At 38.7% G+C, this 26,641-nt stretch overlaps 1 protein-coding gene across 3 annotated transcripts; it reads left to right on the forward strand.

Annotated features, from left to right (window-relative positions):
* Nucleotides 1–215: 215 nt before the first annotated feature.
* On the forward strand, nucleotides 216–23,258 carry LOC145239623 (phosphorylase b kinase regulatory subunit alpha, liver isoform-like). Of its 3 annotated transcripts, XM_080102984.1 has the most exons (30): nucleotides 216–458; nucleotides 848–1,006; nucleotides 1,288–1,359; nucleotides 1,462–1,606; nucleotides 1,718–1,881; nucleotides 2,089–2,229; nucleotides 2,302–2,406; nucleotides 2,509–2,601; nucleotides 2,932–3,108; nucleotides 3,638–3,824; nucleotides 4,744–4,837; nucleotides 6,137–6,290; nucleotides 6,848–6,992; nucleotides 7,151–7,229; nucleotides 7,488–7,561; nucleotides 8,207–8,410; nucleotides 8,979–8,996; nucleotides 9,782–9,833; nucleotides 10,199–10,306; nucleotides 10,530–10,644; nucleotides 11,179–11,300; nucleotides 11,777–11,855; nucleotides 12,164–12,253; nucleotides 13,028–13,169; nucleotides 13,475–13,581; nucleotides 14,099–14,146; nucleotides 15,572–15,715; nucleotides 18,286–18,447; nucleotides 19,626–19,829; nucleotides 22,256–23,258. In XM_080102984.1, the coding sequence occupies exons 1-30, from the start codon at nucleotides 381–383 to the stop codon at nucleotides 22,430–22,432; spliced, it is 3,639 nt and encodes a 1,212-aa protein (XP_079959110.1). In that variant the 5' UTR covers nucleotides 216–380; the 3' UTR covers nucleotides 22,433–23,258. The 3 variants fall into 3 exon arrangements, with proteins under 3 accessions (XP_079959110.1, XP_079959112.1, XP_079959111.1); XM_080102986.1 differs by lacking the exon at nucleotides 14,099–14,146; XM_080102985.1 differs by lacking the exon at nucleotides 8,979–8,996.
* The last annotated feature ends 3,383 nt before the right edge of the window (nucleotides 23,259–26,641 follow it).

The raw sequence follows: 26,641 nt of genomic DNA on the forward strand, positions 1-26,641 counted from the left end.
TTTTTTTTAAAAAAGGGTAAGACTTTCCAAAATTAGGTCGGGGATATTTGTGATCTGAAACACTAAGTTATTTAGGGGGTAAAACTTCCATGTTTATTTACCCGGTTTTGATTTTTTATGCACAGTGTGCAGTACATTTACAGTGTACTTATTTGTCGATTTCACTCTTAAGGTACATAAATAATAGTTTGTTTTTTAAAGTGTTTAAAATATGATAATTTTGCAAAAAGCATGGAGAAAGAGAAAACGGATGAGCTGAAGGACAGCGAAAATTTGGCTGTTTTCTATGGATTTTGGCCTAACCTAATAACAGCAGCCAGCTGTTTTGTGACTTTTACCAATTTTCTGCAATAAATTGCTAAAATCTAGAGTAAATCACAATGAGAAGCAGAAGTAACTCAGGTGTAAAACTTGATAACTATGCCCGGGTTATACAAAAAAGCATCCTAAAGTATCAGGTGAATCTTGTTCTTTATATTTATGCTTGACGCAATGCAATATGCAAGAATTGCAAGTAGAGCTTATTTTTGGCATGGTTGTGTCTTGCTAAGCAAATGTAGATAGCACTTTCTGACTTTGTGGAATTGTGTACAGAGTGTGAAGTTAAATTTCAGACCTGGATTAAACAGAAAATAGCAGGAAAGAAATGGTTAATTGCAGACATTATTTTTATAAAGTGCTCTGAAAAGCTTGAGAAGCTTAGAATAATTGTGTCAAAACTTTAGAGTCGTATTTCTTTTTTGTTTTCAAGATACCAGCATTGTACTCTGGTTTCATGTTGATAAAAAAATAGCAAATGACTTTTTTTAAAGGTTTGTGTATTAAATTTCTTTTATTTCCATTTTAGGATCCAGTGACTGGATTGTTCTCTGCAAGTGAAGGAGAACCTCATGCATGGGTCAGAGACAACCTTTACTCCATACAAGCTGTGTGGGGTTTGGCTCTCGCTTACAGACGACAAGCTGACCTGGATGAAGATAAGGCAAAATGCTATGAGCTCGAACAGGTATGTAGTACAAGTATCACAGCACACATTTTTGAGTCAGCTTAAATGCTTAGATACATACAGTGGTGGGATTAAAATTTTTTGTCAGCCGGTTCTATCACAAAAGTCATATTTTTCAGCCGGTTCTGTTACAAAAAGTCCATTGACAGTAACCAGTTATGCTAACCGGTTTGCTGATTTCATAAAATTTCATGAGACGGTTCTATAGAACCGGTGCGAAACGGCTAAATCCCACCTCAAGATACATATAAATAACTGTGGAAAAAAATCATTTTTTACAGAGTGTGGTCAAGTGTATGAGATCTTTACTCATGTGCATGATTCGACAATCAGAAAAGTTAGAAAACTTTAAGGTGATTTTTGTTTGTTATTTTGTGTTTGTATTTAAACTGCAATATATAATTGTGTGACTGTCTGATAAATTGACTATCAATGTTACACTTTTAAACTTGCAGACCAGTCAATCAGCCAATGATGCATTGCATGCTAAATATCATTGTCGGACTCGTTCAATTGTGGTTGGAGATCATGACTGGGGACATTTGCAACTTGATGCTACAGGATTATATATTCTTATGCTGGCACAAATGTCAGTATCTGGTAAGAATATTTGCATTATCAAAAACAAAGAGCATGAGGTCTATGATTTTTTTATGCCTAGTTTAAGTTGAAAAATATATATGAGATGTTGAAAAGTTTTTGCTTTTCCAGGACTGCAGATAATTTACAGTCTGGATGAAGTTGCATTTGTCCAGAATCTGGTTTTCTACATATCAAGTGCATATCGGACACCGGACTATGGGATTTGGGAGCGAGGGGATAAAACGAACCATGGTGTACCTGAGTTAAATGCCAGTTCAGTTGGAATGTGCAAGGTAAAAGGAGAAACATACTGTTTGTATTCTTAAGATACCTACAAAAGTTTACATCAATCTTCTAATATATTTCAAAGATGGGTACTATTTAAAAAAAACATTTAGTTATGCCACACTGTTGATATAGTTGTAATTAAGACTGTATTCTTTGAAGGACATGGTTAAGCCAAAGAAACTTGCACTGTAATGTAATGACCTGTTATTTAGGCGGCACTTGAGGCAATAGATGAGCTCAATCTGTTTGGATCCAGTGGGGGACCACAGTCAGTTATACATGTTACTCCTGATGAAAAAGCATTATGTCAAGCTATTTTGGAAAGCATGCTTCCCAGAGAATCCAATTCCAAGGTACATACTGTTAGCAGTGATGATAAATATTGGTGTCAAAATATGCTGTATTTTTAATTTGTCATTTAACAGGAAGTAGATGCTGGGTTACTGAGTATTATTGGATATCCTGCATTTGCTGTAAATGATCTACATCTAGTTGACATTACAAAACAAGCCATTGTCAATAAGTTACAGGTTTGTAGCATTTTTAACAATAAATTATTTGCATTTAAACAAATGTTTATTGCCAATACAAGTACCAATTTCAAATTTTGGAATATGAACTTACTTTCTTAGGGAAGGTATGGATGCAGCAGGTTTCTTCGTGATGGATACAAAACTGCATTGGAAGATTCATCGCGCCTCCACTATGAATTGGCTGAGCTTAAGGTAAGAAACAGTGTCTCCAGTTTCTAAATATCTCTGCAATAGCGATGCATGTGTTTTTTAAGTATTTTATGTTGTTGTAGAATCACAGAAATGTCAAAAAAAGTTTTGGGGGTAGCACCATATGTGATCATTGTAGTAGAAGCACTTGCCTCCATTTTGTAAGGTTGCTGGTCCTACACCTATCCCAGCTTTTTGTGTTTTTCATGAGCAAATCGCTTGGTGAATTTGTGCCTTGGTGAACATTTTAGCACAATTGTGTTGCTACGATTCGTTTCAACCGTGAAATATACCCAACTTAACTCAACTGGGGTTACCATTTTTTTAATACAGATGTTTGAAGACATAGAATGTGAATGGCCAGTATTCTGGGCATACCTTATACTGGACGGAATTTTTAACGACAATGGACAACAAGTGGTGGAATATCATGATGCACTAAAAGAGATTTTGGTTGTACATGATGATGTTAAATGTATTCCTGAACTTTACACTGTACCAGCGGAAAGGGTAAATAAGTTAAATAAGTATAGAGAACATTTCAAGTGATCTGGGTTATTACATAGATAAGCAATTGTGTAAGCCTGAACTTTGCCTTATAACAAAAGAAATGATTGCAGAATCAGGCAAAATGTGTTTAGGTCTGTAAAACACAATTAGTGGTAACTTGGTAAAAAAAATAGCGCTGGGCCGAAACTATTGTTTTAGTGTATTTGATTGATTGTCAATTGTTCGATTTACATCAACACCATTTTTATTGGCCAATGTGACATTTCCCATGCCACAATTATTTTCTCATTATATCATAGCACATAAATTCAACATATCCTGCAGACGCAAACAATTAATGCATCAACAAACGATCACTCAGTGCTATCCGAATTGAGACACTTTATTTTGCAATACATGTTAAAAACTTTTTCACAAGTACTGTTAATTAAAACAATAAATATTCTTGAGTTGATGCAGTTTTAAGACTAGTTATTACCTGCAAAGTGGTTGGTGAACTGAACTTCTCATCTTTTTTGCATTTTTGTAGGTGGAACATGAAAAAACGAATCCTCACAGTCAAGATCGTATTCCCACGGGTAAGTTACCCCACCTTTGGGGCCAGTCCCTCTATTTGCTGGGTCAACTCCTCATGGACGGTTATCTTGCCCCTGGTGAAATCGACCCACTTAACCGAAGATTTGCAACTGCCCCAAAACCCGACGTTGTGGTTCAAAGTAAGTCACCTTTGACCTCTGACGTTTCTGATTTTGCAAAGTGCTCTACGTTAACTGTGCGTAGCTATAAGCGTTACATGCCACAAAAACTCGTTTGTGCCATGCCGGCGTCGAATGCAACGCTACAACTATACGTTAGTGTTATTATTACCCAAAGCTGTCTCACCAATCACAATAACGTTTGAAATTAATTTTCAACAACTGGTTTAGCCTTGAGGAGCCAAAATTATTTGTTCAAAGTGGTATGCCTCTAGGTTTAGAAGTTCAAGAACCACTGACCTAAAGCCATTATGTTACATGTCATTATGTTGCAAATGTCGAACTGTGTAGTAATGTAATACCCTGTCGTCCGTTGGATACTAAACCCAAATAATGCTTTGTCATCAGGTTTAGCTAATGGCCAACAGTTCAAAATGATCCTTTAGTCAATAAATTTACTATAAAGTAAGATAAACCATAACAACACACACTGAATTTGGTATCAAATTATTTGTAACACGAACATGGCACAGAACCACAGATGTAAGCTTTTTCGGCATTTCGTTCCGTTAATGCCCTCAAGATTTGACAACGTATTTGCAATAACTCGTATACAGAAAGGCAGACAAACCTGTTTAGCAAGTTTGTCGCAGGAACCAATTAAAACCCGCTTCAAGTTAGAATCATCACATATATTCACAACTTGGCTTAGTATTCATTCAATACCGACTCATAGACCAATTATATCAGTCATACTCATGAGTAACATCGATATTTTTGTGCGGTCTGTCATTCGCCAAGATTAAATCGTAAAATCACATTATGACGTCACTTAGCTGCTTTTCGTGTCCGGATTAGGAAAGTCCAAACTTTTTTCGTCACCTCAATTCCAAAGTGGTGTAATAAGTGGTTTAATTTATCATGTTGTGACTATTTGCAGTTGCGATACTTGCTGAGGAAAAGAGATACCAAGCCATGTTAAAAGAAAAGCTTGGAGTTCACGCGAAAACCTTAGACGAGATTCATCCTATTCGGTAAGTGCAAGTCTAGGATGTTACTGGGTGCTGTGTATTAAATTTGGTGCTTGCTTTGGGTTTGTTTGGTATATTTGGGGATGTGGTCGCATAGGTAATTGATAACATGGTTTACAAACAAGATAAATGTGTGCTTTCGTGTTGACTATATAACACCTGTTGATTGTATCTGTTTAGTTTTTAGGCATTATGTGCCGTCAGTATCACACACGAAATAAAGATATATTAGGTTTAACTTTTTTGTTCTTCATACAACTTACACATGCTTGATTTCGACCTTTGTACTCGTGTGACCAAAGTACTAGACCAGGGGTGGGGAACCTTTTTGTGTATAAAGGCCACCAAACGGTTTATCGACACTCGTTTAGGCCGCATAGACTATTTTCCAGACCGAGGACAGTGGTGTTCAAACTTTTTGACTTACATAATGGTCGTTTTGCTATTCCCTCGTAGAGTTGTAGGACTTACGGTTCAAGCTAAATAAAATTACTCACTACATTTCCACCTTCACTCCAACATTCAGGATTTATTTAACCTAGAAATTCGCTTGTTTACAAATATCAATGATCTAAGAGCAGCTTGTGACATCACAGACAAGTTTAATACATTCGATTATGCGCAAACAATTGTTCTTTTGCAACACAAATAAGATTGTAGAACCTTGGGCTTTTAGTAGTCCTGCTGAAATCGCTTTGTTTACCGGGACCATTTGGCTCTAGTTTGAAAACCGCTGTCCTATAACTAATCAAATTATAATGTGGAATTAAGGTCAAAAAATACGTTTCTGTCCATTTTTCAGCGCCTGGTGCAGTCTGTAATATCAACATTCTAAAATGTATTTTGACATCGTAGGCCGCACTTAGTGAGCTAAAAGGCCGCAGGTTCCCCACCCCTGTACTAGAGTCTAGGTGGGCAACCTTTTCCCATGCTCGGGCCAAAAAGTGGTGATATATTGCGGCGGCAGGCCGCAACGATTATTATGCAATAACAGAGCAGTGCAAGGCAAAGTCAAACATACAATGATTTTGTCTATGTACTTAACAATGCCTATTCTTGGTAATAAACTAATAACTATTAACGTTTAATGTAACAACCCTTTGGTATAAAAATGGGCTTTAACACATACATTCCGTCCGGCCGATCAAAGTAAAATACGAGTCGCGGGCCGCTCAGAAGTTGCTGGCGGGCCGGAGGCGGCCCGCGGGCCGTAGGTGGCCCACCCCTGTACTAGACAAACAGAAAAAGTAATGATTTTTGCGTTGTGACTTGTTTGAATTGTATTATTTATTTTTCTTGTAGCGTGCAGCCAGCTCGCATCCTAGCCTCGGTCTACTCTCACATGGGGAGATGCCCTAAACTGAAACTGTCCGGGCGACCAATGACCGAGATCGGAATTCTCGGCACAAGCAAACTCTACATTATTAAAGGGCATACGTTTGCATTTATTCCCAACGTAAGTATTTTCACAAAAAATCACACGTGTAAATTTTCATCCTTTTTGTTGTAGTTTGCCTAGAGATTTCCGCACAATGTTTTCCATTGAGAGTCGTAACAAATTTGCCCATTATTTTGAAGAAATAAAGTAGGCTACGTTGCCGATTGGTGTATTACTGTTTGAGCACCGACTGACAACGTTTCCATGAATTCCCCCCTTGACAATTTAAAACATTTTCATTCCTCTCTTATATGCAACATAGTAGATGCCAAATCTAAACCATACAAATATCGTCAGAAGTGTTTTTTTTTACCAACTTTACAGATTATATTTCCAGAGCTAAAGTGTCTATTTACAAACCACATGTAAAAATTAAACTAACTTCCTCCCCTAAAGTTTTGAAATTCATTCCTTTAGTAATTCCTTCCCGGATGGGAACCAATGACATAACACATCTGTTTCAACAAATATAGATCCGTATTTTTGAGACCTTATTTTTTGGGGGGGCATTAATGTTTTTTATTTGTGACATCTGTGTTTCGTGTGTACCTTGTACAATGTTTTCTACTTTACAGTTACTTGACCAACGTGACTTTTACATGACACTGGACACTGACATGTTGATTGACATGATGCTCACTGAACTGCAATACTTGTCTACATACTGGAATATGTTGGGCAGACCCATTATCACTGTTCCAATACACCGTGGCATGCTAAGTAGGTCCATTTTTTAGTTAAACCTCAGTAGACTGCATAGATTTAATGCTAAGTGGATTTAGTTGTGAACTAACTTGGCTATGCTTATTGCTGATGCGTTTTCCCCCCTGGTAACCATGGTAACAAAACAGCTTTTAGATAATCAAGTCTTTTTACAGCCGAAGACGGTGAAAGTTTTAAACCATCACTCATTTCGACCTTGCGAAAAATTCAAAGTGGCTACCTGTATGGCGTGAGGTATGATCAGTATTCAAAGAATATATGCGCTAAATATTTTAATATAGGTACTAACGGTACAACTTAGGCTTTGCAAACATGCGAATTCTTTTGTGGTTCAGACGAATCCGGTTAATCACACACCACTTAATTGCATAGAACCCGCAAATTTTAACCTTAGCTATTTGTTAAGAAAATCGTCCGGTTTATAGCATAATCCAGTTAATTGCACAAAAAAGTTAGGTATGCGATTGACTGGATTTTATTTCATTTCTACAGAGTTGTTCTTGGACCCTTGGAGAGTTTTCTCAGCACTTCATGTTTAACTCGCTTGACTTTCCTGGAAGATGAAAGTAAGAACAGCCACTCCGATGTACCGAATCGGCTAAATTTCGAGTCGGCCGAAACCGAATATTCGGCGATTTTGCCAGATAAATTTTGCCGAATCAACCGAATCATTTATGACGTCACGCGAAGTCGTACCCTACGCGTTTGACATGAAAACATAATTTTATCTACCAGGCAATTCGTGCAGAATGGTTGCGTTTCGTCCTTATTTTAGTTTTGTGGGGTTGGACATTGCCTCAAGCATGATTGCCAACCCGACAATGAATTACTGATTTTTTGTCTGCAGTGGAAAAAGCGTCAATGTGTTAAAAAATATAATGATGGACGCGATTTTCGTTGGTACTAAGAAGAAAAGACACGTTTAACGCTTTAAATGTGTATTAATAAAAGATTCGGTTTCGGCCGAATCGCAACAAATTATTCGGCCGAAACTGAATCTTTGCAAAAGTGGCCGATTCAGCCGAATATTCGGTACATCTCTACACTAGACCACAATTGTGTCGTAACTAAACCGTATATGTGTAACTTTCGGAATCTATTTCAACAAATTTCGGGCTTCGTGTTCGCGCACAAATTTTAGACCCGAATCCTGATTTAAATACTTGCCTAATTCACAAAAGAAAATATACTGAAAGTTTTAATTTATTTAGGTTCTGTTGACTCGGCGTTCATTGACCTTCTTCTCAGTCGACCCCCGACTCGTATCCACCGACTCCACAGCGACACCGGGCGGTTTCTCGCGTCACCTGTGACCGAGTCTGGGCCGGAAATGACGCAGGAAGAACAGCGTAACATCCTGCAAGCGCGATTGGCTGGGCGATTACGTCAGCGAAGAATTTCTGCGGATTTGACCAGTAATCATATGATTTTTTGCATGGGTTTTTAGCCCTTTAAGTTTCACGAATTGGTTTACTCACGTGATTTAGTCCCATCAGTTGTAGGTGTAGGCCTTAAACCGTCTGTAGTTTGTAGTCAAAAACTGCAGCTTTTCATTTTAGGTTTTAGTGCTCAAGCAGTAATGGTAAGGTTAATACGCGCAGTATGTTAGACGCAATCATTAAAATGCACGATGTTTCTTTAATTTGAAATCACACGCTTATAGCAGTAATGCTTTTGCTAACTTAAAATTCTTACCTGGTACTTTATACTCCGCGCACGTTAGATGGCGCTATTGTTCCTTAATTTTGTGCATAGCTGCATCTTGACTGCAGTTATTAAACGTCTATTCAAGTGATCGATAGTAACAAGAGCCAACACACAGTGCTTTGCCTGAACCTATGATGTACGCATGTCGGTTTTCAACACTTACAAAGTGATGTAAGAGTTCTTCAGCACAATACCTGCACATTTTGTTGTAATCCTTTAGATTGTAGCAAAACTTTTCACTCATATCCACCATGTATTTTTCTTTCCCTTATATAGGTTCCCTGGTAGGCCCTGGTAAGTTTCAGACTGCATATACTGTAAACATAGTGTACTAATTCCTAATTCGTAGCGTGATAAAGCGGTGGCATAACCCAGATCCTGGATAATCATTTTTTTCAATTGCTGCTTCCCTACTTCACACAAATTTCACTTCTTCACATATCACATTGTGTGCTGGTGGACACACCTCAAACACGCCCCTAAATGGGCTTCTTTTAAACAGGGCGTCAAAAAGATCAGAATATTTGCCATTTGCTTTCAACTTTGGTTTCGTTTCATTAAGTTTAAATTGATGATCATTTTGACACCCTGGTATATCCATATCTTTTGCATGTTGTAGTTGCTTTATGCTTGCGTGTGTTTGAATGTCATCTTTGCCAATCACAATGGTCAAAAAGTTTGGACTAAAATCACAAAATACTGGACACCACAGAAATTTAAATTCAGTTTTACATCGCACTGAAAAAACGTTCTTAAAATATTCGTGCCATCTGATTACAGTCCCACAAAAATTATGTTAGTTTTCCGTCGTTTGAAAGTTACGAACCTTGCGTTTAAAAAAGTCAACATTTTTTACACTGAGTCTTCTCATCACTGCATGCCTATTAGTTGCATGCAAAATGGAATTATTGTGATTTTGTGCAACTTCTGATAATCTGTTTGTAGTGAGGTTTTCGTGTGTGTAGTGATCATAACTAAAATCGGCACTGAAATTTATTATTGTTGCGCATGGCTAAAAAACACGTGTGCTGTAAACATATTTATGTCTCATACCGTATGACATCAGTTGACATTTTCAGATATTGCTCTATTTAACGAAGCTCTTCAGAAAAAGATGCGAATCAGCGAAAGGTAAAAAGTTGCCACATTTTTTCGACTGCGCCTTAGACTTGGATTATTGTTTTAAAACATTTTTATCCGTTTTTTTACAACTTACAACTTATCATCATAATAAAGTGAAAATAATATAAAGTTTAGATGCTTTTTACTAATATGTGCTGGGAAATCTGGAAATATTTGCAACATTTTTATACTGTAACCAATTTGCATAAACACGCATGTAGGGACCCATACGATTTTGCTTGCACAAACAATCTTATTAGTAGGTCAAATAATGCTATATAGTAAATCGTTAAATAGTAAAAGAATACATAGAATGGCAATATATCGGAAATCCACCCTTCTGATATTACATTTACATATTTCTAACAACTTAGTGCGGCTTTGGACGAGGAGAGCAACCCTGAGGTGTTAGTGCGTCAACTACAGACCTCCGGAACATTATGGGAACAAGCCGACATCCTCAATGCCCTCTACAGACTCAAGTAAGTTTCTATCGTCTGGCAAAACAGCCTAAACAAAATCATTGCTCTAAAGTCTAAAGAAACCCCATCGTTCTGGGGTCAAAACGTCAGCAAAATCACCAATTCTTGAGTATTTTATCTAGCACCACACCAGTTGGGCGATAACTTTGTTTAATATGCAACCTTTCGGACGAGACGTGTGTTTGTGTAGTATGTTACACAATGACCTTTCATTTTTCTACAGAGGAGCTAATTGGGATTCGATGATTGACGGGAGAAGCGGTTCAACTGTAAGTGATCTTATTGAGGAGTTGTACGAACGTGCTGGCCAGCAGGGAAACTGGATGGTTGTGAGACAGGTGCGAGTAATAAGCTTGATGGTTACGCCTATGCCCCATCCCATTTTCTTGCAATGCGCCACTTGTTGTGAATTGTGTAAAATCTGCTAACGTGAAAACTCACATCGCAGACAAAGTTTGTTGAATACCGCAAAGGGCATTTGCAAATAGTTTTCTGTGAAAAACCAAAATTCTGTGAAAATGCTTACGCTTAGGGCTATTGTGGTTACAATGAGGTTGTATAGTAAAGTTGCGTTAAAAACTCATAGCCTAGCCCTAAATTTAGTTGTTAACTCTATTTTTTTCACGGGGTTGAACCCAGGACGCCCAGAAGGACGAATCCTGGTCATTGTTGATGTCAGTGTTGGGACCCCTGCCCTCGACCATTCAACCAAGTTTCTTCCCCCTAACCTTGTCTTAATGCTGGTTTAAATAGTTGTGCTTTTTACGCCGCCAATCTGTATTTAATAAACTTTGTGTCATGTGAATTCTTACGTTAGTACACGCAACAGGGTTAATTATAGGCAGACATTTATGTACCAATTTACTTTGCAGATGATAGGTTTGTTGCATCGTCGCGTATGTGGACTCGCTCAATCTACCACTGACTTATTGGTGAGGCAAAAGCAGGTCACGGTTGGACTTCCCAAGGAACCAAGGGAAACGACCATAGTAAGGTAATATTCTATCATTTAATTAATTGTTTTTCACTTCTTATACTCAACATACTGTATGAAACCTTCTGTAAACATATTGCAAGACTTTGATTCTATTTTCAATGCTACGTATTTTCCCCCTGTCTTGAAGGCTTTTCCATTGGTTCTTAGATCGTCTTTACACTGTGTACACTATGAGCCTAATATGCAAGCTTAACTGGATAGGAAGCTTAACTGGATAGCTTGGTTAGTAAGGCAACTGCTCGAATAGGGTTGGGCTCGTGCGTTTAAATTTCACCACAGACCAGTGTGTACCTAGCTCTTCGGAAAACATTTAGCTGTGACCAGTTCATAATCTATAGCTAATGCATACCATGGTATGTGATACAAACCAAAATTGCAGACGTTTGGTTATCTAGTAAAAAAAAAACACCAAATTTTAATGATATTACTTGGTAGTGACATTATATCGATACTTACATATATTTTATATTTAGACCCATGCCCAACGATGAGCTTCTAAACATAATAATTGAATCGTTTGCCGAAGACACCGATATGGCAGTTCTTACGCAGGTAAGCGTTTTACTAGGGATGCATTAGGCAAAAGACCCAAATGAAAATGTACGATTTGTAAAGTTTTGTGTACAGCACTTGTTTGGCTATTTGTATATTCCAAGGCATTTCGTTTGTGTAATGTTTTGTTTAAAAATTTAGCGTTTATAGACCTGAACGCGTAAACCTCTGTAAGACAAACAAAGTTGAATGATCCATGCTAAATTTCAACCTTATGTTTGTTCTTATGTAAAAAAGCGACATTAACCTTTGCTTGATGGTGGCAAATTCTGTCAGCTTTCTAACAGCATTGCATGTTTGTGACGCAGGAGATCATTATGTACCTCGCCATGTTCATTCGCGCCTCACCTGAGCTCTTTAACGACCTCTTGCGGTTACGGGTGGGCCTTATAATACAGGTGGGTGGTGCACTGCATGCTGTTGCATGGCAAGTTTTTTTGTGCAATTGGTGGCAATTGTATTTTGATACTGGTGGTAGTTTAATGCTGTGTTGTTATACTGGAAGGTCAATTGCAAACTGTAGACCCATGGTCCACCAGTGCACCAAGAAAACAGTAGGCCACAGAGTCATTCAAACTTGTAGTATTATATGGGAAAATGAATTGTTATAATTGTATGTAACCGTCCAATGGTAAAGTCTGACACTATGTAAAGAGCGACAAACCGATTTTGGCTAAATATTTGTGCCACTCCTTAAAAAAATGGGAGCTGCTGACACTTTTTTCACACTGAAACTCAAGTCTTCTGGTGCCCCTATATCTAAAAATTAACTTGTCCTTTAATAAATAGTCCACATGTTTATTATGGGTTCCCTTATCTGAAATATTGTCTCTTCCTATTAAATTACAGTTTAACTTCACACATAGTGTAGACTGTAGACGTAGAGTAAAACGAACCGACAATCCAATAAAATTATTTAGTGAAAAAAATGCTGTAATACCCCCTGCCTACTTATCCCTTGTTAAATTACCCCTTTGGGTGTATTTACCAATTTAAGTTAAGTCAAATAACCAGAACTTGTGACTGAGATGGCGATGAATTAATATAACGCAGTTTTCCAACCGTCCCGGTCCTAATCTATATTTTGTACAAGGGTTGTAAAAATATGGTTTTGAGTCCCAAAACTTAATACGCACGTTTGCCTTTAAACTTACACCTTATCGAACTTAAAGGTTATGGCAAGCGAACTTGCCAGACATCTGCGCTGCTCCGGAGAGGAAGCTTCCATGCATCTGATGAGTCTCAGTCCATTTGAGATGAAACAACTTATACACAATATCCTGAGCGGCAAGGAATTCGGTGTCATTAAAAGCAGTAAGAAAAAACATCTTATTGCCTTTACATAAAAATTCAACTCTGATATTTTAAATGTTAGAGTTGACTTTCCGGGTCGGCTTCGGGCTTTAGTTGAAATAAAACGGGTTTACACTAGGCCAGATTTGTGTCGTAATTTCACCTTGACTAATCTATCTTTTGGGCCAATAGTTCGGGCTTAATTTCATCAAAATTCTTGTGTCGCCCCCCAAATTTCAGGCCCATTTTACAACTCGACTGAAAGTCATGTTTGGATCATGGGTGATTCTATTTCGCCTTTTTCTTAATATACATTTTACGTTTAGCGCGTCCGACTCCTGGCACATCAACTGTAAAAGAAATTGCTCTGCAAACCGAGCGATCTTCGAAGGGAGACAAGTCGAAATTAGTAAATATGAAACGAAAGTTGAAAGTAAGTTTCACTATACTGCATGGTTCTAACTATACTTAAGGTCGAACGCACTATGCGTCTATGGTTAATGTATGCGAATGTCAAAAACAAAATCTGGATGCATATTTAAGTTGATAATATGGGGACTAAAGCTACAATTTAACGGTTACACTTACCTCCTAACATTCTACAGAGGTGTTGATTAAATTTATGGCCAATATGACTATAAGATGTCTATCTACTACATATTATAGTTATAATAAGCGATCGGTTGAAACTACAATGAGTCAAAACCGCTTTTTAGAATAAAACTAGTTTCCTTATTTTTATGAATGGAATCGGCGATAAAAATTCCTAACTTGTATGCATATTGGTATCCAATAAAAATACGACCAGCTTGTCTATACAGCAAAACTATAGTTGTCTGTGTGCAACCAGCAACATACTACTTATAGTTGCTTAGAATGTGCTCACCCTATCACAGCTTACACTCAAATGCACCCTAACATCTACATTCTATTTTCCTTCCACCCTTTAGCAGCAGGTATCAACCACAAGGCCCAACTCATTAGAATCACGTGGCCCAGTAAGTAGTAGATAGTCGCACTCACCCATTTCATACTTGATAATTTCATGCTGTGTGGTGGTTTTGGACTTCTTCTTTTCTGCTTGCACTCACTCTCTCTATGATTGATACAAAGTGGTGTGAAATGGTGTCGTTAACTGACTTTTGAACCTGCATTTTTTTATGTTAGTAAATCACAGTACGCCAGGCCCATTAAAGACGTCATACTGAATCAGCCGGTCACCAAGCATTCTCCACCAGATGGCAAGGCGTAGGCTCGAAAAATCTAGCCTGCGGTGGGATTCGAACCCAGGTCAGGGCCTGGCGTACTGTGTTTTATATATGAGTGTGCCGTGATCGCTGGTCTGCATCGACGCTTCAGGGCTGATCCCAGTTATGAATTTATATTCATCTTATGTTAGTAATGAACGTTAGGTTGTAAGTAAGTGATAGTTGGTTGTGGCAGAAATTTGCTGTATTTGATATATTTTACGCACGTTAGTACTTAGTTGTGTGCGCAACATGCAGCAAAACCAAACACCAATGAATAAAAGTTTTGTCACACAACTGTTGCAATTGGGTCATCGCTGCCTTTGCGAATATTTTCGAATAACCTCGTATTAGTATATACAGCTAAAAATATCCTTATGTTTGTTTTTTCGGCATTAAATTACCTGAAATGCTTTGCTGTGAAATACCTGCTTGGCAGTTGACCATAGCAGTTGCGTCAATACTGCATGCAACTGTGTAACTGATAGATATATGGGTAGTATTGCAAGTGTTGCATGGCAATTAATGTGTTTTCTAAGCTGTTATCCGACATTTCATAGCATGCATTAGATAACAATGGGGTTCTTTTTCAGAAGTAGTTTTGGGTGATTTGGTGTGTGTAATTTCGAGCAGTATCATTGATTCTTCTTTTCCAGGTCTTCACACACTTGTTTTCGCCCTAATTAATAGCATATAATAATAAGAATTTCGCCAATTAACATTTTTTTTATGATGAATATGGTCAAAAAGCACATTGCGTACTTAATTTTGCAAAACGTCCGAAAGAGGGCGCTACGGTTCATTTTGTGAAGCAGTGATTTGTCCTCGATTTATCACAGACACTCAGTCTATACATCCACTAGCCCAGTGGTTCCCAACCTTTATAGACGAATTCCTCACACATCACGCTAAACCATACAAAGATCATTTAAAATTGGGTCTTCTATCAACTTTACTGGGTATATTCCCAGAGATGAAGTGTCTATTTACAAACCACATGTGAAAATTAAAGTAAACTCCATTCTTCAAGGTTTAAAAATCCTCCCCGGTTGGGAACCACTGCACTAGCGTTTTGTGTAATATTCCACACATCTGTTCCTAGGTGCTATGGTGTGCATGATTACTCTTCCTAAATTTTACGTTATCACATGACATGACACTTTCATGCATCCACAGCGTAGCTTGTCAGGTCTCATCTCACCGCCTGTTTGGAAGCAAGGTGTGAAATTTTTCGACCAGCAGTTCACTGACCGCCAGTCCGAGCTTTCTCGAAACCAAAGCGTTTCATCCGATCTCATCGTTCCATCCGGATACGCTCAGGTTACTTGTGATATTTTGTAGTGATGGACTGAGCCGAGCTAGAACCCGAGTACTCGGTACCGAGCAGCCGAGCGGTCACACAACCTGACCCGACGATTAATTTTGCATATTGATGCACTGACATGCAAAACCGGTTTTCGAAAGGGTATTCAAGAACAAAAATACTTCTGGGGGCATGTACAGCCTAATACACCGCTGGTGATGTAAAGAACCTTAAAAAGCTCCAAAACTAGCCTAGAATTAGGAATATATGTGACGTCGCAATGTTCCGACGTGACAATGCACAATATTTTGGGTTAATAAATAATCCGATGTATAATGACTTTACCCAGAATGAAGGTTTTGGTACCCCCTATAATTCCATACGACTTGCGATAAATTACAACTACAGTGACCCTCTGGTAATCCGGACCCGTTTGGACCAAACAATGTCGGGTTAAGCGAAGATCAGGATTACCCGATGTCGATTAGTTAAAGCCTTACCACATTACAAATCATTTTTACCTCAAGTTTTGTCCGAATTAAACGAAGATCCGGTTCAACCTAGGTTTTCTGTAAAACTTACTTAAGCTGAACAGATTGTTTGCAGAAAATCAAATCACCATTGTCAAAAAACGTTCGTTGCGCTTTGCACGAAATTTGTGCAAAAACGTACAATATTGTGGTACCATGTTTCATCCCACAACCAGAGCCACGACTTTTTTGTCTTATTAAAGAAACATTTAATACCTACCTGATCACTGCGCGTTTTTGCCTACGGATGCTGCCTTGCCATAAAACAACGTTGGCAAATATAAGGCACATCGTAAAACATCATAGAGAATATACTCGTTTCAAACATAGGCTGAAGTGTGGTTAAATTCTGTAAGGCAATATCGTGAAATCTGCCCTTACAAAATTGCGTCACTATTACAATAAACAAGCCACCCCAACGTTTTACATATGTCACCAAAACGGGTTATACCACATGTCGCTATATAAGTATATAACAATAACATACACGATTTGAAAAATAAATTTAAGCGTAAAGGGGGCCCCTCTTGAAAACGCAATCCACTAATAAAACTTGTAAAAATGTTGACGGTTAGGGCTAGTAGGGTCTGGGTAGGGTTTATGTTTGGTACCCAACGCATGTGAGAATTTTAGTCGAAAAGGGGATAAAGAGATTGTATTGTAATGTTACTGTTTTACAGACTCTCATCCTGGCTAACCCCTAACCTAACCGTCTACATTTTTAAAAGTTTTACATGTTTTAGCCTGGAATACGTGGATTGTGTATTTTAGAGGAGCCATGTAGGGGTGAGAGACTGCATTCAGGGTTAGGTCAAGTCGAGCCAGAACCCGAGTACTCGATACCGAGCATCCCTGTAAACACTTCTGGTCCTGTGGTGGAAATCATGAAAAAACGCGTACTTCTGGGGCCTGCACAGATTAATGCAGCGCTGCTGACGTAAGGGGCCTTGGAAAGCTACAAAATTATAGCGTGGAATTGCACTGTTTGTGACATTACAATGCACCGAGCATTTACGTGAGGTTATCGGTGTACAACCAAACAGAACTTTTGTAGTTTTAGCTCATCCCTAGTTGCATGTTCATATAAAATGCGTTTTGGTAAATTTAACAATGTACGTAGGATCTTTGTAGCAATAATACAAATGCCCACCCTCATAACAGTTGCTGCTTCTGCCAGTTCATAGCTTCTGCACAATTCACTTCAATACCTTGATACATTTGTTCCGTGTCATACCAGCAACTAGCTATTATCGTTGACCCGTCATATTCTTTCTCACCTAAAACATTCCGTCGCGACTTGTAGCGGAACGCCTACGCACACGAATTGTGACATCACAGTTCGTTTATTTCACGTGACTTGGGGGCTGGGGTTTAGGGACAATTGACACGTATTTGCGGTTCTCCTAAGACCGCAGCTATTGTGTGTTTCGGCAGCAAATAACACGCCGTGTCAATGTGGCTTCCGTTATAAAGGTGCGACGGGCGCCTGTCAGACTGACACAATCAAATTGACCGCACGCCATGTTTGTGTAGAGCCCCGGCCCGCTGCGTGGCCATCTTATTTAACTGTGCTAGTCCGCAGGGAAGTGGTCAATCCCCGTTTTTGCATAGGTTTGTTTTTGTTGCAGAAATGGTTTCAATTTTCGGGTGGGAATGGTAGGATAAAAACACAATCAAATGACCTATCGCCTGTCAGACTGACACATTCAAATTGACCGCACGCCATGTTTGTGTAGAGCCCCGTTGCGTAGCTGTCTTATTTAATTGCGTTAGTATGCAGGGATGTGGGAAACCACCATTGCAAATGCATTTGCATACTTTCTGGTACACAATTTACCTCAAAACGATAGTAATGATAACATTTGTGTCGCAACCCTGCATAAAGTTTTGTTCATTGTTGCATTTTGAAACTGTACACACACATGTTACCATTCATTTTCCACCTACCTTGTTTTACCCTCTACGTTGGAGCCCCAAATGTAATCATGTACTTTTAATTTAAACTACACTATAACATTTTGAATTTGTACAAAGAATATTTATCGTTTGCTTTGCAGTATTCCGGCCAAAAACGTGGCCAGTGGGTCAGAAGGCGACGAATTGACGGAGCCTTAAACCGGGTTCCGCAAAACTTCTATTCCCGAATATGGAGGTTGCTTGAAAAGTGCTACGGTCTCGTCATTGGAGGACATTACATACCTGGATATGTTACCAAGGAGGTAAGACTTAAAACCGTTTTTGTTGCTTGGTGAAGTACAGCGGATTGCTTTGTTAACTTGTCTACCGTATAGCACCCTGCTCTTAATGTTTTGTTATAGCGTGAATAAGCGCCACCTTAGCATTGTCCCTAACCCCTCATTGTCAATTTTCACACCCGTGACAAATTAACACATAACAAGGGGGGGAAACAGATCAAAAATTGTACGAATTCTGCCAAACTTGATACGTTTGCTCACGTACTGATAACCCATAAGCTGACATTTGCTGGCATTTTTTCAGTTAAAAAGTTGCTGGTCCCTTCAGCAAGCACCCTTGGCAATTATGTGAGTTTTCTGTGTAACATTTTTGTGCTTGTAAATTGTAGGGTGGAGAATTGTAGGTTTCCTGACCTGTGTAGCTCGGAAATGTTGGCTTAGCAAACCACCACTTTGATATTAGGTGCCTACTTTTTGTGGGTAATATGCCATGTTGGCTTTTCGGAAAACGTCCTTTATTTCAAACCTTCAAGTCTAGTTTAATTAAATTTTCACCAACTGTCTGGATCTACTTCAAAAAGGCGCGTTCGCAATAGCTCTGATAAATCCTTACTTGAATATATGGAACATTAAGGCCACTTACTAAAAAGTATTCACTACTGCAGTCATAGCGTATTTTTACCACGATAGAAACACAAGCAATGCCTTGAAACATTACAACCTACTTAAAATGCTCTATGGCCCATTAAAATGCCTTGACCCACTGCTGGGCTACGGCCAGGTTTTCGGGATTCACCCAAATATACCGTCCATGTTTGTGCCAATGTCTATTCATTGTGGCCGCCCACACACACATATGAAAAGAGGTACCTCGTTTAAATCAATAAGACAAGTGTGAACATGTACTCTATAATATGTCAAGCAAAAATGCCACCACAATGGTAGGCACATGGCTGTGTCTTGTAACCTATTGCCGCAAACCTATTGTTACCATTAAACTTTTTTCTGGTAAATTAACGTTGGGCAATTTTCGGCAATTATTGAAACATACAACACATAAAACAGAGAAATTTTTGAAACTCTTCTTCTTCTTGACATGAAAATATAAATTTCAATTTTCTGCTTTCTCTTCTCGTTAGTCAGTTTTACAGTCATTATCAACGGCACGAAAATGTGAACTTATATTCTTGGTATTTTTGCAGATGACCCCGGGGGAGCTAAAATTTGCGCTTCTCGTGGAAAACGTGCTTAACCACATCCCACAAGCCGAGTACAGACAACTGGTGGTTGAAACCCTTATTGTCCTCACGCTTCTGGGCGATGCTCCGCGCGTCAAATTCCTTTCCGACAACCTCAATGTTGACAGTGTGTTGTTATGTGCCAGTGACCTTTTCCAAAAAGACGAGGTAAAATTGGAACCCAAATACCAATATATAAAGGGTACTGGTGACACTATCTAAAAAATAGGAGAATTTTTTTTTATTGAAGTTACATTAAATTTATTCATCTTACTATTTAAAAAACTATGTTTATTGAATTTGTTTGCATTTTCTTGGAAACTGCCTTGCTGCACAATGCGTCAGCATAAAATCAAATTCCGGGTTGTTTAAATCTTTTAGGGGTTGTGTAATTTTTGAGGAATTTGCCTATACACTACCTATTAAGTATACTCGTCTCTTACAGGCAGGCTAGCCGTTTTTGAGCAAACTGTTTTGGCGGTATGCATATATACATACGAATAATACATCTTGGTGCTGATCTGATTAAATCGGAAACAAACAGTCATATTTCACATTAAGTTAAGGATTTAAGCATGATTAAACTGAGGAGTACCACAATGTTCGTGCAGGACACGCCCAGTATAGGGTTGTTTATCACGAACATTTTTCTCTAACTCATCCTTTTTAGGCGACCACGTTTAGTTTTTCAATCCTCGCCTTTACTGGGCAAAAATTTTTCTCGCAAGGGAAAAAATGGGCTGTGACAATAGATTCGCTGCCGGGGGTTTCCGCTCTGTACAATTTGCTAAGCTATAGGTTTTATTTGCTTTCAACGCCGTTTGGAATTTGTGTTACCTGTGGTTTGTTCTGATGTTCAGTCACTCGTGAACTTGAGTCTGTCTTGAATAGATACGTGGAATTTCTGACCAGGTCGACTGCTGCTGTTACTTGAAACACCAAACCAAACCCACGTCTACTGTTTAAACCCGTTACCAGTGTTATTGCATTGGGGCAGTTTGTTCAAAATATGTAAGACCATAGCGTTGCGTTTTTATTTTTTGTGTGAACCGAATGTGTTTACTGAGAAAGAAATAACACAGTTGGACGACAACAAATTTGGTCAAATCCATTATGGTGTTTTGCCTTGCGGCTGTTTGTTACAAAAGTTAGATTATAACCTTACATTTTTTGTTGTGACCACCAATGTGTCTACCTACAAAGAAAAAAAAACACAGTTCAACGACAAAATAATGTTTTTTCAATAAATATAAAATTGTTATGGCATACTTGATCAGTTTTGTAATTTCCAAGCTATTAAAGGACAGAATAAATTATACACTCTTCCTTTGATGTGATCATTCCGAAACCGAAACCGGGCAAATATGCGCGTCGCTATTTGACACCAAGACCACGTGACTTGTGCTGACGAAGCTTCTCCGCCGAGGCGAACGCACGAACACGTGTTAAGCCCATGTCGGCAGGTCAACCGTAAAAACGTGGTGATTCTGCAATCTATAATGGCTGCGCTTAAAGAATGAGTTTTTCATAGGCGTGAAATTCGTATTGGGGCTTAAACAGGTGTGTCCTATAGGCTTTATTTGCACACTATTTTGCTGTTCACCCTTTCAATGTTTCGCAAAATTTAATTTGCTGACAAACGCAAAGGAATCTATTTTTATTATTACTCATACCCAGTGGTGGGATTCAAATATTTTGTCAGCCGATTCTATCACAAAAGTCGTATTTTTCAGCCGGTTTTGTTACAAAAATTCTATTGACAGTGACCATTATGCTAACCGGTTCGCTGATCTTATAAAATTTCGTGAGACGGTTCTATTAGAACCAGTGCGAACCCGCTGAATCCCACCATTGCTCATACCCTGGATAACGTTAAACTTATTTAGTCGGACACATTATGTTCAAAAACTACATAACCGTATAACTTACGTATGCACCAGAAACAAGTTACATTTTTAGCTCAAGAAGGGCAAAAAAATGCATGCCTTGAGGTTTGTTTGCGATCGGGCTCGTAAAAAATGGTCTACGATGCTTCGAAGAACTTAGTCACACTTTGTTACCGTACGAAGGCAAACCTAGACTATTTGTTCCGTGCCCAGCCAAGCATTCCATTTCCTCGGTGACGACCGTGTATATTGATTTACGACCTTAAGAATTGTTTACCGTCGTTTAGACTGGTACAGGTAGACTGTTTGGCTGTCGTTGAATGTATTGTCTCAACTTGCCTTAATAGTACTTTAGTGCTAGGTTGAACCTGACAAAAAGCTGAATAGACTTGTACTACTTTTTAGGCTTGGTAGACAACATACGTTCTAAATGCTTTATTCTACCCTCTCCACAAAAAAGTATGTGTGTGACCAAAAATCTTGATATTACTGTAACATACAAACGACAGGATCTGTTTTAGTTTAAAATTTTATTTAACAAGTAATTTTTGAAAGATATATGTGGCACAAAGACCATCACAAATTCCTTATTTATATACAATCAAATATTTTCTTTTTTAAAACTTAGCTTAAATTTTCCATACCTCGTAGCCCCAATGTTAGTTGTTTTCCAAATTGCCTTAAAGCACAAATAAATGTGTTTTGCAGGTGAACGATGGTGCGTCAGACGAACTTCTAACCAAGGACTCGAACAAAATTTGTACTGAATTTTACGACTGTGCACCCAGCGGTCCGTATGGGACTATGACCTACCTCTCAAAAGCTGTTGCCGTGTCCTTCAAGGAATACTTTCCCGAAAATGTTGGAGACTGTGCCGTCAGTTGAACCCACCAATCTTCATTTACCATTAAGTTGCACTGATTTATAGTTCTGTCCACGAAGTAACGTTCTAGACCCGGGGTCGGCAACCTTCTAGACGACGCGTGCCAATTTACTTGTTATTTCCATGTGCTAATGCACTCGCGTGCCAACGTTTTTCTAAATAATGGCGGTACGTGCCAGCACATATCAAAAATAAAGAGAAAGCAGAGTGTTTTGTCCATGTAAGACTGCATTTTAAGACAATGGCATGATAAAAACTACGAACAAGCAGTGTAACTGGTTAAATTGTTACTTCAATATAAAACGGTTGGCGTGCCATGAAAAACCACCTAGCGTGCCAACCTTGGCGCTCATGCCAGGGTTTGCCGACCCCGCTACTCCAGACATTACCTATGCATATTGGGGGTCCGCAAAGCATTGACCCAAAACATCAACTGTTCTGACATATATTGCTATAAACCAAATGGTTCACATGGGTTTCGTTTGCCTTAACCTATCCTACTTGCCTTTTTCATGAAGTTTTAATGGGTACGTGCCTAAAACAGGCACATATATTGCAAGACAAGTAAAAAAACAACTCATTTGCGTTACCCAGCAACCCTATATGGAGATGAAAACCGTATGGTAAAAACTTGACTTTTACTTGTATTGAAGTCGAAGTTTTTTATGTGCGATTTATTACACCATGTCCGATACTTACCACCCACTACTTCTTGGTCTGTACTTGCATGTTTCGTATTTGCCGTTTTGTCGACTTTTGCTTTCTTCCGCCTCTGCGCTTTTGACTTTACTGTGAAAAAAAGCGACTTGGCAGAACGCGTACTATTGACAGAGTCGTATAAAGTCTTAGTAAGACGTGCAGCATAAAATATTACCGAGTGCTACTTAAGACAATAAAGTCAGTTTTCTAACAGTTTTCTTTTTGCAGCATACATAGCCAAATCTCTTTTTTCAGACTACAGAAATTGGCTATTTACATCTACATTTTTCGAGCAACTCATGACAAAATTTTAGTATAATGATTGTAGTCTACTGTCATTGTGCTATTTTAGTATTAAAAGTCTTTTTTATAACCTTTCTATCTTCTGCTGCATGGATGATTATTTATGAAGTGGAGTAGAAAGTGATTCCAAATTTTCCCCGTTTGGGGTAAAAATGTTGTTTATAGATTCCTTTGTGTGTGGGAACTGAACAATTTGCCCTTCAGGATTCCTATCTAAATCAAGTTTTATTGTAACCATTTAAATGTTTTTAATTGGACCGGTTGCCGGCACACATAGCCTTAGGTTTTTCTCACACCCTACGCAGGTGCTTGTTGTTGTTCGACATTTGCGGTTTACATGGTAGGGGGTGCGGCCCAAAATCTTTTTGTGTTCCTCTTCATTCATTTTCAGCAAAGCGAGTCGGAAATTCGGCAATACCTCGTCACAGCATAGGCGTTGGTTCGCGCCTCACACCTTTATCAAACCTTTTCATGTTGACCCACTGAAAAAAGCAAGCTTTGGACGTCAATTCAGAAACACCAATGCCATATTATGATAGTTCAGGCAGTATCAGAGAAAAAGGGTTTAGGTTGAAAAAATTGCTTAGTTTTTTCGCTTTGTTTCAGGAAGAATTTGCTTTTATATATTTAGCCCCAGTGCAGGATGATTATTCTATTTGAGGAGCAACTCATAGCCATCTATAACTTACAACATTATTTTGATAACAGAACTATTGAGCTATTATTGTTGGGTATGCCATTGCCAAATAGTTCTATTTTGTAATGTTTGTCTATGTTTTTTTGAAATTCTGTCTTCGTTTTTCAAGAATGTTCTTGTTTTCAACTTGCGTCCTTGTTTTGTCTTAGTTTAGGCCTATGCTGGTGAAGTTTGTTGGGAAGGTTAATTTCGACTTTTTCCAGTGCCTAGTGTAACATTGAAAAGTTTATACATGGTCTTACAAAAACATTTTGACCGTCTAATATCCGCCCTTGCACGTACACAATATATTTCATAGTTTCTACATTGAATCAATATAGGGCGTGTTTTCTTCTTGGCTTCATTGCCAAAGGTCACGAATTTTCCCCAAGGTGGGTAGTTTTAGACATCCAGACGTGTTTTTCTCGGTCTGTCGATGTCGACCAGTCCCTTGAACCCAATGTAGGTACAGAAATCTAGCCATGCGTGAAAGCTTGGCACCTGTGACCGATATTCTCCGAAAAAGTTTCATCCATCGTCCAACAGCCGAAATTGGTTTAATTAACTAAAAGATTTGTTTTTTTGGCAGAAATTGTGCACTGTCTTCAGCTTATCATTCGGTTTGTTGTTGAATGTGATAATATTTTATTCTAACCGCATTTAGCGGTAAAGAAGATGTTTCTTGTGACAACTAAGGTGCTGAGTGCTGACCTTTGTTCAACGGTCTTATTTAAGTATCTGACTTCACCTTTGTTTACCGAGTACATTTTCTTGAAACCACCCATCCCGCATTACTTTTTTGTAAGAAATGGTATTGTTTGCTCTCGATGAAGCTAGTTAGCAGTTGACAGCCGTAAGAACGAGCTAGTACGTCATTCCAAATTTTTTCGGGACTGTTTTATAGCTTTTCCAGCGACAAGTTAATCAAATCGTACGCTTTGCATATTTAGATGCCGCATTTTGAGTCATGGGTTTTTCAAACGCTGGAATGTTTAAAGCATAGAGCTGGATTAAGGGTATTGTGGATATTTAGCTTAATTGTTTATGGTTTAATTTTTCACATGCAATGCAGGTAAAATTACAAGCATTAGGTTCTTACCGCTGTTTTGAAAAAAAGTCTTGACTAGGTGAAGTCGGCGACCCGTCTTTTGTTAGGAAACTAGCGTTAGGACAAGCCTTCGTGCGTGCACAGCTATTACAACTCGAGTTCTATTGATAGAAAAACGTCAGGTACGTCACAAAAAGCCGAAACGTCATTGGGAGTTACAAGCGTGAAGTGCTGTGGGTACGGAACGTGGAAAAGATCGTTTCAGGACTGCGCGACGGCGAGAATTTAAACAGCACTGCCAGCAGAAGATACTGCTAGGGCATCGCCAATTTGCTACAATTTGGATCGTTTGGCTGCAGTTGTCGCATAATATCAGAGAAGAGAAGTGAGACAGTATTCTCTACCTTACGCAGTCTTGGTGTAATAGGATACCAGCTCTGTTTGTTAGGCTGCTTTGTTTTGCGAAAACCGGACAATGGCTGACGGTATTCTCACATCTTTGTGTAGCCGTATTCACTTCTGGAACATAAACACCGGTAAACTTAGGAACAGAAACCCGGCGTACAAGGGTAACTGGGCTGAAACCAGTGAAATAACAAGTATAGACACGCAATATCCCAAATACTTAGGTAATAATTTGTCCTTCAAGTGCTAGAAGAGAAGGAAAGGACTTTAGCCAGGGGTGTGAATAGGCGATCTATAACGACACGCAGCTAGTCGTTGCCGTGCTATTGAAATTTTACTTGTTCATACCAAGTTGGAAGTATATTTGATTATTGGCCATTGTGCAAACAGCGTTTCTTTTCTTGAGTATTGATAAGGCTAAACACACAATAGGACACGCCTGCTGAAAAATTAAGACACACTGAGCAATGAGACTTGGGTTTTGGCCAAACATGCAGGTTTAGAAAAGGCTTCGAACGCGACAGAGTACCCCCTAGTCGTGTATTTCCCGCAGATTTTCACTTACTGTCAGCAGACAAGGTTGTTTTCGCAAAACTGTAAAGGAGAATTTTAAGACGATTTGGTTGACTGGTTGCACGTTGAAACTAAAGGGTTTAGATCACCCAACACCAGTCAACTTTGCTGTTTTCTAGGTAACAAGTCGTTTTGTCTTGGTTTCCAGAGTAGACAGTAGAAGTTCTATTTGTGTGTTCAGCGTTCAGGCGAAAACCTATTCTGGGGTTTACTGATCGATTTCTGGCTCTGACGATTCAAGCAGTTTTAAATTCAATACTTCATGTAACTTTGTTTGGAGGTCGACAATTTCGAGCCAGGACCAGACCAGAGTTTCATAATTTTTCCAAATTGTTAAAATTATGGAGATGTGTGTGGTATGAATCGGTTTCAAATAAACTGATCCATTTTTGGTGTAAATGTTATATTTGATGGGATTATACATTTTATCTCGATATACAACCGGTATCCGTTTGTGTTTAAGGCTTGTGTATGGTTGGTTACTGCACTTGCAGGGCATGCGAGAAC

This window comes from Phallusia mammillata, chromosome 7 (assembly GCF_965637545.1).
Source record: "Phallusia mammillata chromosome 7, kaPhaMamm4.hap1.1, whole genome shotgun sequence".
In the NCBI taxonomy this organism is placed as follows: Eukaryota; Metazoa; Chordata; class Ascidiacea; order Phlebobranchia; family Ascidiidae; genus Phallusia; species Phallusia mammillata.

What these genes read in the sequence shown, in the direction of transcription:
- LOC145239623 (XM_080102984.1), top strand. Translation starts at nt 381, where the DNA reads ATGAGAAGCAGAAGTAACTCAGGTGTAAAACTTGATAACTATGCCCGG. An exon ending in CGTTTGCATTTATTCCCAAC is followed by an intron (nt 6,291 to 6,847) that starts GTAAGTATTTTC and finishes TCTACTTTACAG; the next exon opens with TTACTTGACCAACGTGACTT. An exon ending in GGCTACCTGTATGGCGTGAG is followed by an intron (nt 7,230 to 7,487) that starts GTATGATCAGTA and finishes TCATTTCTACAG; the next exon opens with AGTTGTTCTTGGACCCTTGG.